The sequence below is a fragment of the Mobula birostris genome, chromosome 2, assembly GCF_030028105.1.
Source record: "Mobula birostris isolate sMobBir1 chromosome 2, sMobBir1.hap1, whole genome shotgun sequence".
NCBI lineage: Eukaryota > Metazoa > Chordata > Chondrichthyes > Myliobatiformes > Myliobatidae > Mobula > Mobula birostris.
Genome location: NC_092371.1, coordinates 13,613,736 through 13,629,109, shown reverse-complemented (window position 1 = coordinate 13,629,109; position 15,374 = coordinate 13,613,736). Strand labels below are relative to the sequence as shown.

Below are 15,374 nucleotides of genomic sequence, written 5' to 3'. Positions count from 1 at the left end.
TTCATTCCTTGTTGAGTATTTTGTTGGCAGTCTCCATGCTAATGCAAATAGCTTTTCTATTTATTTTGCAAACTTTCCTTGTACTGTGATGTGGCTCTGCTGAAAAGAACAGTGAAATACTTGAGCAGCCTTCCCTGCGATTAGCCTCTCTAATATGTTGTGGTCCCTAAAAGAAATAAAAGCATAAGGTGTATCCTTATTATATCGTCTTATGGAATACTTTGTTTAGTGATTTTGTCTAATCTGTAAACCAATCTGCAATCTGTAAACTGGGTATATGCAGAAAATGGGACATTAACAATGAGACATTAACATACAATATGTACTTATATATTATCATGGAGTCATTTTTTAATTCTATTACAACTTATTAAGCAAGTCTACAGGGAGTTTGGCCTCATCACGTAGGACATCAATAGAGTAGCTCCTTAGCAGCTAGCCAGCTAGTTTAAATAACGTTAGCTATGCTAATGAACCAATGACACCTGTTAAACTCACCTCAACATGTCTCTTACAGTCCTAACCCACCATGGGCAATAGAAAAGTCACTGTTGCAAACAGTGCAGCGAGCAACACTGTCATTATTTTTGACCCCTATTAGGCAGGGGTCTGGGGTGAGGTGCGTTTTATATTTTCTTTTTTGAAACACCTTGCCATGGCAGTGCAGGACACGAAACTGAACTGATAGAGAGACAGAGGTTGACTGTAAAGCCCGCCCACAGAGAAAACTGATAGGTCTACTTAGCACAAAGAGAGACCAATCAGGATGCTCACTCTTGCTCCTGCTCTCGATCTCGCTCCCGCTCTCGATCTCACTCTCATTTCTGGGATACTGTATATAATTTGCGGGCGTCGGGGAGCTGCTATTAATATGCGGGAGACTCCCCGAACTTCCGGGAGAGGTGGGATGTCTGTCACTGTCCCCCAGATGCTCACCCGCTGAGAGATCTGTGACCTGACCTGGTTCATTACCTAATACTAGATCTAGTATGGCATTCCCCCTAGTCGGACAGTCAACATACTGTGACAGGAATCCGTCCTGGACACACTTAAACTCTGCCTCGTCCAAACCCTTGGAACTAATCAGGTGCCAATCAATAGTAGGGAAATTAAAGTCACCCATGATAACAACCCTGTTATTTTTGCACCTTTCCAAAATCTGGCTCCCAATCTGCTCCTCAGTATCTCTGCTGCTACCAGGGGGCCTATAGAATACTCCCAATAGAGTAACTACTCCCTTCCTGTTCCTGACTTCTACCCATACTGACTCAAAAGAGGATCTTGCTACATTACCCACCCTTTCTGTAGCTGTAATAGTATCCCTGACCAGTAATGCCACCCCTCCTCCCCTTTCCCCCCCTCTCTATCCCTTTTAAAACACTGAAATCCAGGAATATTGAGAATCCATTTCTGCCCTGGTGTCAGCCAAGTCTCTGTAATGGCCACTACATCATAATTCCATGTATGTATCCAAGCTCTCAACACAGAGATTCATTTCATTGCGGGCAATCACAGCAAATACAAGAAGAAAGGGAGAAAGAGGAAATAATAATAATAAATAAACAATAAATATTGAAACCTGATATGAAGAGTCCTTGAAAGTGAGTCCATAGTTTGTGGGAGCTTTTTAGTGTTGGGGTGGGTGAACCTGAGTGACATTATCCCCACAGACTGATGGTTGAGGGGCAATAACTTTCTGATGGCAGCGAGCAGAGAGCATGAACAAAGTAATCGGGGTCCCCGATGATGGGACGCTGCTTTCCTGCGACTGCACTCTGTGTCGACGTGCTCAATGGTGTGGATGGCTTTACCCATGATGGACTGGCCTGTATCCACTATTTTTGTAGGCTTTTCTGTACAAGGGTATTGGTGTTTCTCTACCAGGCTAGGATACAACCAGTCGATATACTCCACTAAACATCTACAAAGCTTGTCTAAGTTTTTGATGACACGCTGAATCTTAAGAGAGTAGAGGCACTGCCTTGCTTTCTTTGTAACAGCAGCTACATACTGGACCCAGACAGATCTGCCAATATTCCACCCAACTTTCCATCTGACCCAGAACCTGTTGTAATCCTAGTCCATGTTCCTCATCATCCTCACTGATACTCCTGTCAAGCTTACTCATTATTCCTGTACTCACATCCAAGTTACCACCATCGAGCACATGTACAAGAAAGCAGCATCAGTCATCAAGGATCCTACCATACAAGCCATGCTGCTGCCATCAGGAAGGAGGTACGAGAGCCTCAGGACTCACACCACCAGGTTCAGGAACAGTTATTACGCCTCAACCATCAGGCTCTTGAACCATAGTAAATAGCTTCACTTACCCCAACGGTGAGCTGATTACACAACCTAGGGACTCACTTTCAAGGACTCTACAACTAACGTTCTCAGTATTTATTTTCCTTCCTCTGTCTTTGCTGTATTTGCACTATGTTGTCCTTTGCACATTGGCTGTTTGTAAGTCTTTGTGTGTAGTTTTTTATTGATTCTATTGTGTTTCTTTGTATTTACTGTTAAAGCCTGTACAAAACTGAGTCTGTGTGGTATATGGTGACATATGTACTTTGATAATAAATTTACTTTGTATTTTGAAGTTGTTGTATCACTAAAGGTCCCAGCACTAATCACTGTGGTACCAACTTAGCCACTGGCCAAAGACACCATTCCACCACTAGCTTCTGTCTTCTTAATTAAGCCAATTCATCTCGGATCTCTTGAGCCTTAGCCTATTGGACCAGATTACCACACAGGACATCAAATGCCATAAGTCCCTGCAGACACATCTACCCACTCTGCCTTTATCAATCATAGTTACCTCCTCAAAAGATATGGCCTGGGGGAAGAAGCTGTTTCCCATCCTAACAGTTCTTGTCTTAGTGCTATGATATCTCCTGCCTGATGGCAAGGGTGAAAGAGATTGCTGGATTGATGTAAGAGGTCATTGACAATGCTAAGAGCCCTGCATATGCAATGTTTCCAATAAATATCTCTAACGGATGGAAGAGAGACACTGATGATACCCTCAGCAGTTTGTGCAATCTTTTGTAGGGACTTGCGGTCATACCTTGCAATTCTTGTACCACACACAGTAATCAGTATTGCGTATTGAGGTCAGGATGCTCTCAATGGTGCAATAGTGCTCCTGTAAAAATTGGTGGGGGGGGGGGGGGTACCTTCCAAATGTATGTAAATCCTATCCCCAAGGATTTTCCTCAGTAACTTTCTACCACTGACACAAATACAAGAGTCATTTGTTTCCTGCCTTATTTCTGCTGCTCTTCTGAAATGAGGGACAGTGTGGGAAGTTAGGGGTTAGTCTAGGGGCAAGGACAGGGATGAGGGAAGTGCGAGGTCAGGGGCAGTAGCTCCAAGGTCGGCAAGTCCGGAGGTCAGAAGCCCAGAGGTAGCTGAACTCTGCTGGTTGTTAAAGCAAACAAGCATTTCATTGTATGTTTCTATGTACATGTAACTGCCTAGTATGTTTCCAAGTGGTTATAGTATGTGTATGCAGTTGGTCAGTTGTTCTAGTGGTTACAGTTCTTTGTATGATTCTGGAAACTTCTCTGGTATTGCATTATTTGAATAGGGGCTATGTGATTGGTTAACTCTTACCTACAAACTGAAGGAATGTCTCTTATCTGTGGGGTATCAGAAGGACAGAGCATATAGGCTCACCATCATTGGCCTTTATTCCTTTCCTATCTTTCTTCTCTGTTACTAGACTCTCACTATTCCCTGCTTCCAATTCTTTTGTTCCATTAGCACTTAATAAAACAATCATGAAGCAACAAGTTGCATGCCTCTTTCTTGACTTCCAAAAGAACCCTGGATCAAAAACATCAGAATCTGATGCTTTTGAATCAGAATGTGATAAATAAATCTAAATTTAACATTAGCTCGCTGGTCTCGCTGACTAAAGTGTTGTGGGAGATCAGAACACCAAGACAGCAGTGTACGCTGCTGTCAAAATAAGCAATGCGACTGACTGTAAAGTCAAAACAGCAAGCTGTTGGTCTCCTCCGGGTGCTCTGGTTTCCTCCATTACCAGTTAGTAGTGAGTTGTGGGCATGTTACGTTGGCACCAGGGGGCTGCCCATAATCCTCAGATTTGACGGAAACAATTCACATCACTATATGTTTTGCTGTACACTTGACAAATAAATAAAGATCTATAAATAAATCTCCAGAGATCTTTAAAAGATCTCTAAACTTTATCTTCTACCCTGTTGTTACAAGACTATTGACTGGTCCCCTAGTACAACGATAAGATGGGAGTCTTGACCTCACAATTGACCTCGTCACGGCTCTTGCACCTTACCGTCTACCTGCACTCCGGCGTCTGTAACTGTAACACTTTATTCTGCACACTGTTGTTGTTTGTACCTTGTACTACCTCGATACACTGCTCTGTATGGATGGTATGCGAAACATCTACATGGAGCGCTGTCGCAGGAAAGCAGCATCTATCGTCAAGAACCACCATCATTCTCTTCTCACTGCTCCATCAAGGAGGTGGTACAGGAGCCTTAGGACACACACCACCAGGTTCAGGAACAGTTATTACCCCTCAACCATCAGGCTCTTGAAGCAGTGGAGATAACTTTCACTCACCCCAAAAATGAACTGTTCCCATCAACTATGGACTCACTTTCAAGGACTGATCGTCTCATTTCTCAATGTTTTTTGGTTATTTATTATGATTACATTTTTTTTCTTTTTGTACTCGCACTGTTCGTCTTTTACATATTAATTGTCTGTCTTGCTACTTGCGGTTTTTCATTAATTCTCATGTTTCTTGTATTGATCGTGATTGTCCGCAAAATATATCAGGGTTGTAAATAGGGACATATATGTACTTTGATAACAAATTTACCTTGAACTTTTCAAAACAAGTACTTCATGTACCTCAATACATGTGACAACAAGACACCAGTTTATAATTTTCACTGATTTGGGTTCTCGCCCACGACCCCAGCTCCACACAAAACCCTTTGGTTTGACCCACTCTTTCCGCAGGCTATTTCATGGCCTCTTTTAGCCTTCCTAATTTCTTTAAGTTCTCTCCTGCACTGCCAACACCTACTTGACATTGGTGTTCGTGCAGACAATGTACTCGATGTCATCGGAGTACGGGTTCTGGAAGGTGAAACAGCTCGTCCTGATCACCACCCACTCACGGCTCTTGGTCTGGAACCGGAACATGACCGACAGCACCTGCCCCTTCAGTGAGATCACCTGCCGTCAAAGGAGGAACAAGTGTCAGAGGCAACACCAGGGAAGGCAAGGTCTTCAGTTCAAGTGGAAGAGAAGCCAGCAAGTCTTGATTCAAGTACACGGGGCTTTATTGAGCCCCACCTTGATTTGTTTTCATCCAAGGTGATGTGGATTAGGGTGTATAATAGTCTTTTTTTCCCCCGTAGTTTAATCTTTCCTACAACCTCCCAGCCTCTTACTTCATCTCCCCCTCTCCCATCCACTCACCTGGCTTCACCTACCACCTGCCATCTTCTACTCTTCCCTCTCCCTCCAAGTTCTTATTCTGGCTTCTGCCCTCTTCCTTTCCAGTCCTGGTGAAGGACTTTGGCTTGAAACATTGACTGCTTATTCCTCTCCACAGAAGCTGCCTGAGCTGCTGAGTTCTGGTAGGTGGGTAGGGGTGTGTGCATGTGTGCTACTCTGGATTTCCAGCATCTGCAGACTCTCCTGTGCTTGAACAGTTAGGGATAATAGGAAGAGGAGCACAGCATTGAATTAGCAATGGTCTGACCGAAAGGAGGATCAGGCCCAATTCATGCTCTCAACTCCCAACCTGTAAGGAGTGGCTCCTACTTACAAATTACCGAGACTCCCAGATTCACATCACCTACACACACTGGCAGTTCCACTTGAAGTGAAAATACGCTGCTCTTATCAAAATAACTTCTGTTTGAAATACACTTCAGGTATTGCACTGGCTAATTAAACTTTGCAACAACAAGTTGTTTAACCACTCAGTGGAACATTACCTGCTGAAAACTGTCTCGCAGAAGCCCTTTATCTTCAGGATGGGCAAATTCCACAATATCTTTCCCAAGCAACTCCTTAAAAAAAAAGAACAATGAAGATTATGAACTCACAGAGAGTATTTCAGGTCTGTCAGTGCTGTTCAGAAGGATAGGGAGGGAGAGAGAGGAAAGTTTAGCAGTAGGACATCTTCAGCTTGGATCAGAGAGACCCACTAAGTCTGATCATCAATGTCCCAATTACACTGATCTTATTTTATCCTCTCCACATTCTCTTTCAAGACCAAGACTGATTAATGTTATTTCCAGTATTCAAGTGATACATAGATCGACTGTGTGTCCATAAAGTGGCACTAGACACAGGAATGTCTGTACATAGGTGACTGACAGAAAATGATGAAGTAATGATGGTGCAGGCTGTGGAGGAGGGGGTTAGCGGGTGGAGGTGTTAATCAGCCTTACTGCTTGGGAAATTTCTGTCTAGTGGTCCTGGCGTGGATGCTACATAGCCTCCTCTGATGGGAGTACAAACTCCAAACCGGATTCTATCCCTCACCCACACACTTGGTATGTAGTTGCCAATTACCAACTCTGCCCCCTTTACCCTTTGGGTTTTGGGATGTGAGAGGAAACCAGAGCACCTAGGGGGAACCCACAGTGTCGCAGGGAGAACACGCAAACACCATATGTAGACAGCAGGGATTGGGATTGAACAGGACTCTCTGTGAGGGAGCTGCCTGACCAGGTGTTTCCAGTAGGCAGCCCCAAAGTTCAAAAACTTCCAAGTAACTTCACTAAATTTGTTATCAAAATACGTATACAAAGATTTCTTCTTAGCAGGCATTTACAGGGAAACAAAATACAATAAAATTTATAAAAACTATAAATAGTCAAAGTCTGCTAACCAATGTGGACAAGACGACAAACTGTGCAAATAAAAGTTACTGAGATCATGAGTTACTCCGCCACAGACAGCCCCAAGCCTGGCTGCACAAGGAAGTGGGTTGGGTCTGTGGCCATAGTTGGGAGCTTAACATCAAAGGATATACTTTGTATCGAAAGGATAGGCAGGAAGGCATAGGCGGTGGTGTGGTTCTGTTGGTAAGAGATGAAGTTACGTCTTTAGAAAGAGGTGACATAGGATCAGAGAATGTTGAATCTTTGTGGGTGGGGTTAAGAAAATACAAGGGTAAGAAAACCAATATGGGAGTCATATATAGGCCTCTGAATAGTAGCCAAGATGTGGGGGTGAGATTGCAAAGAGAGTTGGAAAAAAGGTAATGCCACAAATGTAAGGGGGACTTCAATGTGCCAGGGAATTGGGAAAATCAGGTTGGTGTCGGATCGCAAGAGAGGGCATTTATTGAATGCCGCAGCTTGTGCTTGAGCCTACTCAGGGAAAGATCATCTTAGATTGGGTGTTGTGTAATAACCCAGATCTTATTAGGGAGCTTAATGTAAAGGAACCCTTAGGAGGCAGTGATCATATTATAATTGAATTCATACTGTGATTTGAGAGGGAGAACCATAAGTCACACGTATCAGTATTGCAATGGAATAAAGGGAATTACAGAGGCATGAGAGAGGAGCTTGCCCCGGTGGATTGGAGGAGGATACTGGCAGGGATGATGACAGAGCAGAGATGGCTGAGTTTCTGGGAATATTTCACAAGGCGCAGGATAGATATGTCCCACAAAAGAAATTATTTTGAAATGGCAGCGGTAGGCAAACAAGGCTGACAATGGAAATTAAGTAATGCATAAAAGCCAAGGAAAGGGCATATAAGGTAGCAAAAGTGAGTGGGAAGTTGGATGATTGGGAAGCTTAAAAAATCTAACAAAAAGCAACCAAAAAAGGTACCAGAAGGGAAAAGATGAAATATGAGGGCAAAACTGTCAATAATATAAAGCAGGATACTAAAAGTTGTTTCAGTTATACAAAGTGTAAAAATGCGGTGAGAGTTGATATTGAACCACTGGAAAATGGCGCTGGTGAGGTAGTACTGGGGGGGACAAGGAAATGGCAAATGAACTTAATGTGTACTTAGAATCAGTCTTCACTGTGGAAGACACTAGCAGTGTGCCAGAGGTCTGTGAGTGTCAGGGAGCAGGAGTGAGTGCCATTGCTATTACAAAGGAAAAAGCGCTGGCAAACTGAAAGGTCTTAAGGTGAATAAGTCACCTGGACCAGATGGACTACACCCCAGAGTCCTGAGAGAGGTTGCTGAAGAGATAGCGGATGCATTGGTCATGACATTTCAATAATCACTTGATTCTTGTATGGTCTCAGAGGACTGGAAGATTGCAAATATCACTCCACTCTTTAAGAAGGGAGGAAGGCAAAAGAAAGGAAATTATAGGCCAGTTAGCCTAACGTCAGTGGTTGGGAAAGTGTTGGAGACTATTACTAAGGATGAGGTTTTGGGGTACTTGGAGACTAATGATAAAATAAATCAAAGTCAACATGGTTTCTGTTAAGGGAAATCTTGCCTGACCAATCTGTTTGAGTTCTTTGAGGAAGTAACAAGTAGGCTGGACAAAGGAGAGGCAGTGGAAGTCACTTACTTGGATTTTCAGAAGGCATTTGATAATGTGCCACACATGAGGCTGCTTAACAAGATAAAATCCTGTGGCGTTACAGAAAAGATACCGGCATAGATAGAGGGATCGCTGACAGGCAAGGAGCAGCAAGTGGAAATAAAAGGGGCCTTTTCTGGTTGGCTACCAGAGACTAGTGGTGTTCCTCAGGGGTCGGTATTGGGACCACTACTTTTCACATTGTTTATCAATGATTTAGATAATGGAATTGATGGCTTTGTGGCAAAGTTTGTGGATGATACAAAGATGGGTGGATGAGTAGGCAGTACATGATTTGCAGCATGACTTAGACAAATTGGAAGATGGGCAAAAAAGAGGCAGATGGAACAGAGTTGGGAAAAGTATGATAATTCATGTAGGTAAAAGGAACAATAGTACGGACTATTATCTAAATGGGGAGAAGGTTCAAACATCAGAGGGGCAGAGGGACTTAACAGGTCCCCGTACAAGACTCCCATAGGATTAATTTACAGGTTGAGTCTGTGGCAAAGGCGGCAAATGCAATATTGGCACTTATTTCAAGGGGAATAGAAAAGCAAGGAGATAATGCTGAGCCTTTATAAGACACGAGTCAGGCCACATTTGGAGTACTGTCAACAGTTTTGGGCCTCATATCTCAGAAAGGACGTGCTGTCATTGGAGAGAGTCCAGAGGTGGTTCACAAGGATGATTCAGGAATGAAGGGGTTAAATATGAGGAGCATTTGGCAGCTTTGGTCCTGTACTCACTGGAATTTAGAAGAATGTGGGGGAGGGGGAGGGAGGTCTCATTGAAAGGACTAGACAGGGTGGATGAGGAGAGGATGTTTCCTATCGTGGGAGTACCAGAACTAGAGGGCACAGCCTACAAAATTGAGGGGCCACCTTTTAGAACAGAGTTAAGGAGGATTTTTTTAGCCAGAGAGTAGTGAATCTGTGGAATGCTCTGCCCAGACTACAATGGTGGCCAAGTCCGTGGGTATACTTAAGGCAGAAGTTGATTGTTTCCTGATCAGTCAGGGCATCAAAGGGTATGGTGAGAAGGCAGATGCATGGGGTTGAGTAGGATCCAGGATCAGCCATGATGGAATGGCAGAGCAGACTCGATGAGCTGAATGGCCTAATTGTGCTCCTACGTCTTATGGTCTTATGAACCAAGTAGCCCCCTTCTGCTTTGTAATAAGTCAGTCATCGGAGCAGCAAACTTTGCTATCGCTACAAAACGCACATCCGATTTTCCCTCGGAGGCTGTGAGGGAAATCAGAACAGGCACCTACCTGGGGCTGGTAGCCAATGGTTCCCAGGCAGCGGTGGTCGACGAATGTGAAGGCGCCGTTGGGACTGTGCCGGGATAGGAACTCGGTGGGGAGGCTGTTACCTTTCATGTCTATGCAGCTGGGCGAGCTGGTAACCTGGATATAGATAGAGAAAGGAGGCAGAGATGAGTTATGTTAATCCACCACTAATCTATTACAACACACAAAAAATGATAGGGGAATTCAGCAAGTTGGCAGTGTTTATAGAGGGGAATAAACAGTCAACACTTTGGGCTGCTGGATTTGACTATATAATTGTTACTTCCCTTCAAAGTAAATTTATTGTCAAAGTACCAATGTCACCATATACCAGCGGTCCTCAACCACCGGGCCACGAGGAAACAATATGGTTTGGTGATATGAAATGATATGGGTCAGCTGCACCTTTCCTCATTCCCTGTCATGCCCACTGTTGAACTTGAACGCACGCAAGGTCACGACCTGCGTGTCATCCATGTCAGCGCGGGAAGGAGATCAACTCAAGCTTGCAAATGACGGCGGGCTGAAAAGTATGTTTGACATAACATCTCTGCTGGCATTCTGGATCAAAGTCAAGGCTAAATATTCTGAGACAGTCAAGAAAGCACTGAAAATGTTGCTTCCATTTCCAACATACCTCTGCAATGAATGCAACGAAAACCAAATTGCAGAATAGAATGGACACAAGGAACCCCCTTCGAGTATCGCTGTCTCCCATCACCGTGTTGTTGCAGGGAACAAGCCCAGGGCTCCCACTGATTCAGCGATATTGGAGTGTTGCAATGATTTTGTATGTTCATACGGGGAAAATATGTGCTGTGTGTTTAATATCCAAACGTTACTTAAAATGTTATGACACTATTGACTTATAAGTGACTCTTATAACCCTATTAACAATTACAGCATGGAAACAGGTCATCTCGGCCCTTCTAGTCCGTCCCGAACACTACTCTCACCTAGTCCCACCGACCTGCACTCAGCCCATAACCCTCCATTCCTTTCCTGTCCATATACCTATCCAATTTTTCTTTAAATGATAATATCGAACCTGTTTCTGCCACTTCTACTGGAAGTTCATTCAACGCTTACTTCAAGCTCCCCTGATAATTGACTTATCACTGTATTCATGCGAGGAAAATATGCGCTGTGTGTTTAATATTAAATTTGTTAGATAAACCCTTTTAGAAACAAAATTGAGTGTATTAGCCACTTATCACCGATATTCCGGTTGTGATTAACAACCCCGACGCCCCCAAACAGAATCGCCAAAAACGATTTGCAGAAAAAAAAACCTACAGGTACACGCATGCGCACTGGTGCCCGAGCAAGGCTTCATGGTCATTGTAGTCTTTCTCTGGGTAAACACAACGAATCTGACTGCTACCCTTGTCCATTGGCAACCGTACCACCCAACACTGCCCCCTGCCCCCCGCCACCCCCCCCCGGTCCACAAGAATATTGTCAATATTAAATCGGTCCGCAGTGCAAAAAAGGTTGGGGACCCCTGCCTTATACAACCCCAAGATTCATTTTCTTGTGGACAGTCACAGTAACTAAAGAAACGCAAGAGAATCAATGACAGACCTCACCCAACAGAATGGACAACAACCAATGTAAGAAAACAAAACTGTGCAAATACAAAAAGAAAAGGAAATAATAATAATATTAGTAAATAAATAAACATCGAGAACTTGACATGAAGAGTCCTTGAAGGTGAGTCGATAGATTGTGGGAACAGTTCAGAGATGGAGTGAGTGAAGTCATCCCCTTTTGATTAGGAGACTGATGGTTGAGGGGTAATAACTGTTCCTGAACATGGCAGTGTGAGTCCTCAGGCTCCTATACCTCCTCCCTGATGGCAGCAGTGAGAAGTGATCATGGCCTAGATGGTGGGAGCCGTCGATGATGGATGCTGCTTTCCTGCAACAGCATTCCATGGAGATGGGCTCAATAGTAGGGTCAATAACTTTCTTATGCTTGTTTGTGATTTTATAAACTTGTAATTGTTCAATGTGTTTTTTCCAGTGATTGCAGTTGCTTCCTTCTGGAACCAGCTTAGTTGCAGTGGCAGGTATCACATTACTTGAATGGGGGCTGCCTTATTGGTTGATAAAAGAGTTAATGTTAAAAATGTATAAAAGGGTTCACTTCCAGGGAGACTGCAGTGCGCTCGGATGCAGCAGTTTCTATGGGGCCAACCAAAGATGGCATTGTCTTTTTTAAATGTACTTTTTGTTTTTACAATCGCAAGACCCTGCTGGACATTAAGAATTTAAAGTACTGTAGGTCTACCAAATCAGCCAGTTGCTTGTTGGTGGAGAAAGTGAAGGAGCTACTGCCTGCGTCAGAGAGGTGTCGGAGTAAGTGTGCAGTGTGACAGCGAGTGAGCATCTTAGTCACTTGTGACCACAAGACCCTGCTGGACATTGTTAATGTGGAATGCTGTGGGTCTGATTCACTGGTTTACTGGCAAACGGTGGGGGGAGTTGCATCACTCATAGCGAGGACTAGGCCTCAAGCTGTGGTGTCACCTGTTTGCGGCCACCCAGGAGAGAGGCATTGAAGTCGGTGCGCTCCATCAGAGTACTGGAGGCGGTGTGGCATAGCGTACATGCTGGAATCAGTGCTGCCCTCCAACGTTCACTCGGCCAAAGACAAAATGTATTGTGTTTGATTGCAGACTTCTGCAACATTCATGGACTCGGGGATTTGGACTGTATTTTTTTGTGTGACTATATTTTACTGCTGTCGTACGTGTGCCTTGTGGAGTATATGATTGTTGGCATCGTGCTTTGCTCCTTGGCCCCGAAGTAATGCAGTTTCTTTTGGCTGTATTCATGTATGGTTGAATGACAATGAAACTTGAACTTCAACTTTAATGTACGAAAAGCATTTGATGGCTGTGGGCCTGACTCACTGGAGTTTAGAAAAATGAGAGATGATCTCATTGAAACCAATCAAATATTGAAAGGCCTAGACAGAGTGGATGTGGAGAGGATAATTCCTATAGTGGGGAACAAGAGGGCACAGCCTCAGAATAGAGGGATATCCCTTTAGAACAGAGTTAAAGAGGAACTTCTTTAGCCAGAGAGTGGTGAATCCGTGGAATTCATTGCCACAGATGGCTGTAGAGGTCAGGTCATTGAGTATATTTAAAGCTGAGGTTGATAGGTTCTTGGTTAGTCAAGGCATCAAAGGTTATGGGGAGAAGGCAGGAGAATGGGTCTGAGAGGAATAATAAAATCAGCCATGACGGAATGGCAGAGCAGACTCAATGGATTGAGTGGTCTAATTCTGCCTCTATGTTTTATGCTCTTAATTAAGCATTGTAATTTACTGTTGTCAGTAATTTGGTAAGAAGACCAAACCATGTTGGATCTCTTCACCAACAACCCCCCCTCCAAAAAATAAGTTTATCCCTCATTCTTGATTCCCAAAGAACTTTGGATCAAAAACATCCAGGGTAACACACACAAAATGCTGGAATTCAGCAGGTTAGGTAACATCTATGGAGAGGAGTAATCAGTTGAGTTTCAGGCCGAGACCCTCCATCAGGACTGGAAAGGAAGGGGGGAGAAGCCAAAATAAGGTGGTGGGGGAGGGGGGGAATACAATCTGGCAGGTGATACTTGAACCAGGTGAGGGTGAAGGTCATGCTGGGCAGGGAGGTGGGGGGTGGTGAAGTAAGAAGCTGGAAGAGGTAAAGAGTTGAAGGAGGAGGAATCTGGTAGGAGAGAATAATGGACCAGAGGAGAAAAGGAGGGAGAAGGGGAATGAGAAAAAAGCCTAATCTATTCTCCTTCCATATCACAATTTGAATGAGATATCCTTCAGGGTAATCAGTGAAACAGTAACTCGAAACAGTGACATAATGGTTAAGTGACCAGGCCAGCAGCCAGTTCTGCACTATTTTAAGAGTAAAGTTTAAGTCCCACTAATGGCAGCCGTAGAATTTAGATTCAAGCAAATGAATAATACAGAATTTTTAAAATGCTAGATCTGAATGTTAACCACAAAATTACCACATTTTGAAACAAATTAGTGGCTGCCAATGAAGAAAAATTAGTCATTATTTGCTCTAGCTTCTAAGTAACTGCAATCTGGATGGTTCTTATTGCTGGGACGAGGGGTGATTGAAGATGGGTAATAAATGCTAATGGAGGGTCCCAATGAAGGGTCTCGACTCAAAATGTTGACTACTTATTTCCATCGATGATGTCTGAGTTCCTGAATTTCTAACATCTGCAGAATCCGTGTTAATAAATGTTAATGCTCACATCTCAGTGGCTTAATAAGTAAAATTCCCCCAATTAAAAACATCCTCCTTTGCTTCTTTCCTGTACCCTCCGTCCCTCACCCTCAGAATTCCTCCTTTCAGCCATTGGGATCTTCCAAGATGGAAGGGATGGCCAAAACAGGACACATCTCCAAAAGGGCTTTGGTGGGTGCTTGGATCTTACCTGTAGTCGGCCAATAGCCACCAGACAGAACTTGTTTCCCTGTCCCCCGTCCGGTTCATCGTCTGGTAACGTCACACCTGGAGAACAACAGCAACAACACCTTAGTTCCAAGTTCAAAGTAAATTTAATATCCAGTTCCAGTTTAAAATGGCGCTGGTGAAACCCAGAGAATACTTATTGGCAGCAAGCAAAATAAAGAATACAACTAAATACTTTATTAATAACATATTTTATGGTAAACAATCACCTCAAACAATGGCAAGGTGAGGCAGAGGCAGAGTCCACCAAAGCCAAGAGCAAGGGTTTGATCAATCTAAACAACAGGCCAGTTTGCAAAGGTCGGGTGTGGGCAGAAACGTGGCGGTGTGCTCCAGCCCAGAATGTATCGAAGTGACAGAGCTCAGGTCCTACAGCAAGGAATGACCCGATTTTTGAACAATTTAAAAACGCCAGGCCGGATTGAAAAGGCAGGGTGTTGAGACCAGAGGCGAGGATTGGGCCAGTTCTGCTCGCTGCTCCATGACGTTTACTTAGCTCTGCGCTGAACTGAGGCGGTGGCCTGCTCTAGCTTTGTCTCTGTGGACTCACTTTCATTCTGAATGCTATTTTATATGAACCTTTATTGTTGGCACCATTTCTCTTTTTTTTTCCTCTCTGCATATTGGGTGTTTGACAGTCTTTTTTTTTAAATAGGTTGTTTTGGGTTTCTTTGTTTTGTGGTTGTCTGTAGGGAGACGAATCTCAAGGTTGTATAATATATACATACTTTGTTAGTAAATGTATTTTGAACTTTACCAAAGTACATACATGTCACCAGATACAAGCAGATTCATCTTCTTGTGGGCGTGCTACCAATAATAAGAAAAAGTCCAATTGGTTGCCTGATACCAACCACAGTGGCTTTAAAGGGGGACTTAATTAGTTATTGGTATATTACTGTGATACAGTGGAAAAACTTTGTTTTAGAACATATAAATGTTTAGCACAGAATGGGCCCTTCGGCCCACAATGTTGTGCTGACCTTTTAACCTGC

At 43.6% G+C, this 15,374-nt stretch overlaps 1 protein-coding gene across 4 annotated transcripts in view; it reads right to left on the bottom strand.

The window, feature by feature from the left end:
* The window catches only part of LOC140212568 (aryl hydrocarbon receptor nuclear translocator-like), a 79,987-nt gene that overhangs the window by 21,490 nt on the left and 43,123 nt on the right, over positions 1–15,374 (bottom strand). For all 4 annotated transcript variants that reach the window (XM_072283555.1, XM_072283560.1, XM_072283538.1 and 1 more), the window contains exons 10-13: positions 14,342–14,418; positions 9,864–9,998; positions 6,015–6,089; positions 5,093–5,244 (exon numbers count right to left, since the gene is read on the bottom strand). In XM_072283555.1, coding sequence (XP_072139656.1) covers positions 5,093–5,244; positions 6,015–6,089; positions 9,864–9,998; positions 14,342–14,418 — 439 coding nt within the window. The remainder of the gene's footprint in view (positions 1–5,092; positions 5,245–6,014; positions 6,090–9,863; positions 9,999–14,341; positions 14,419–15,374) is intronic.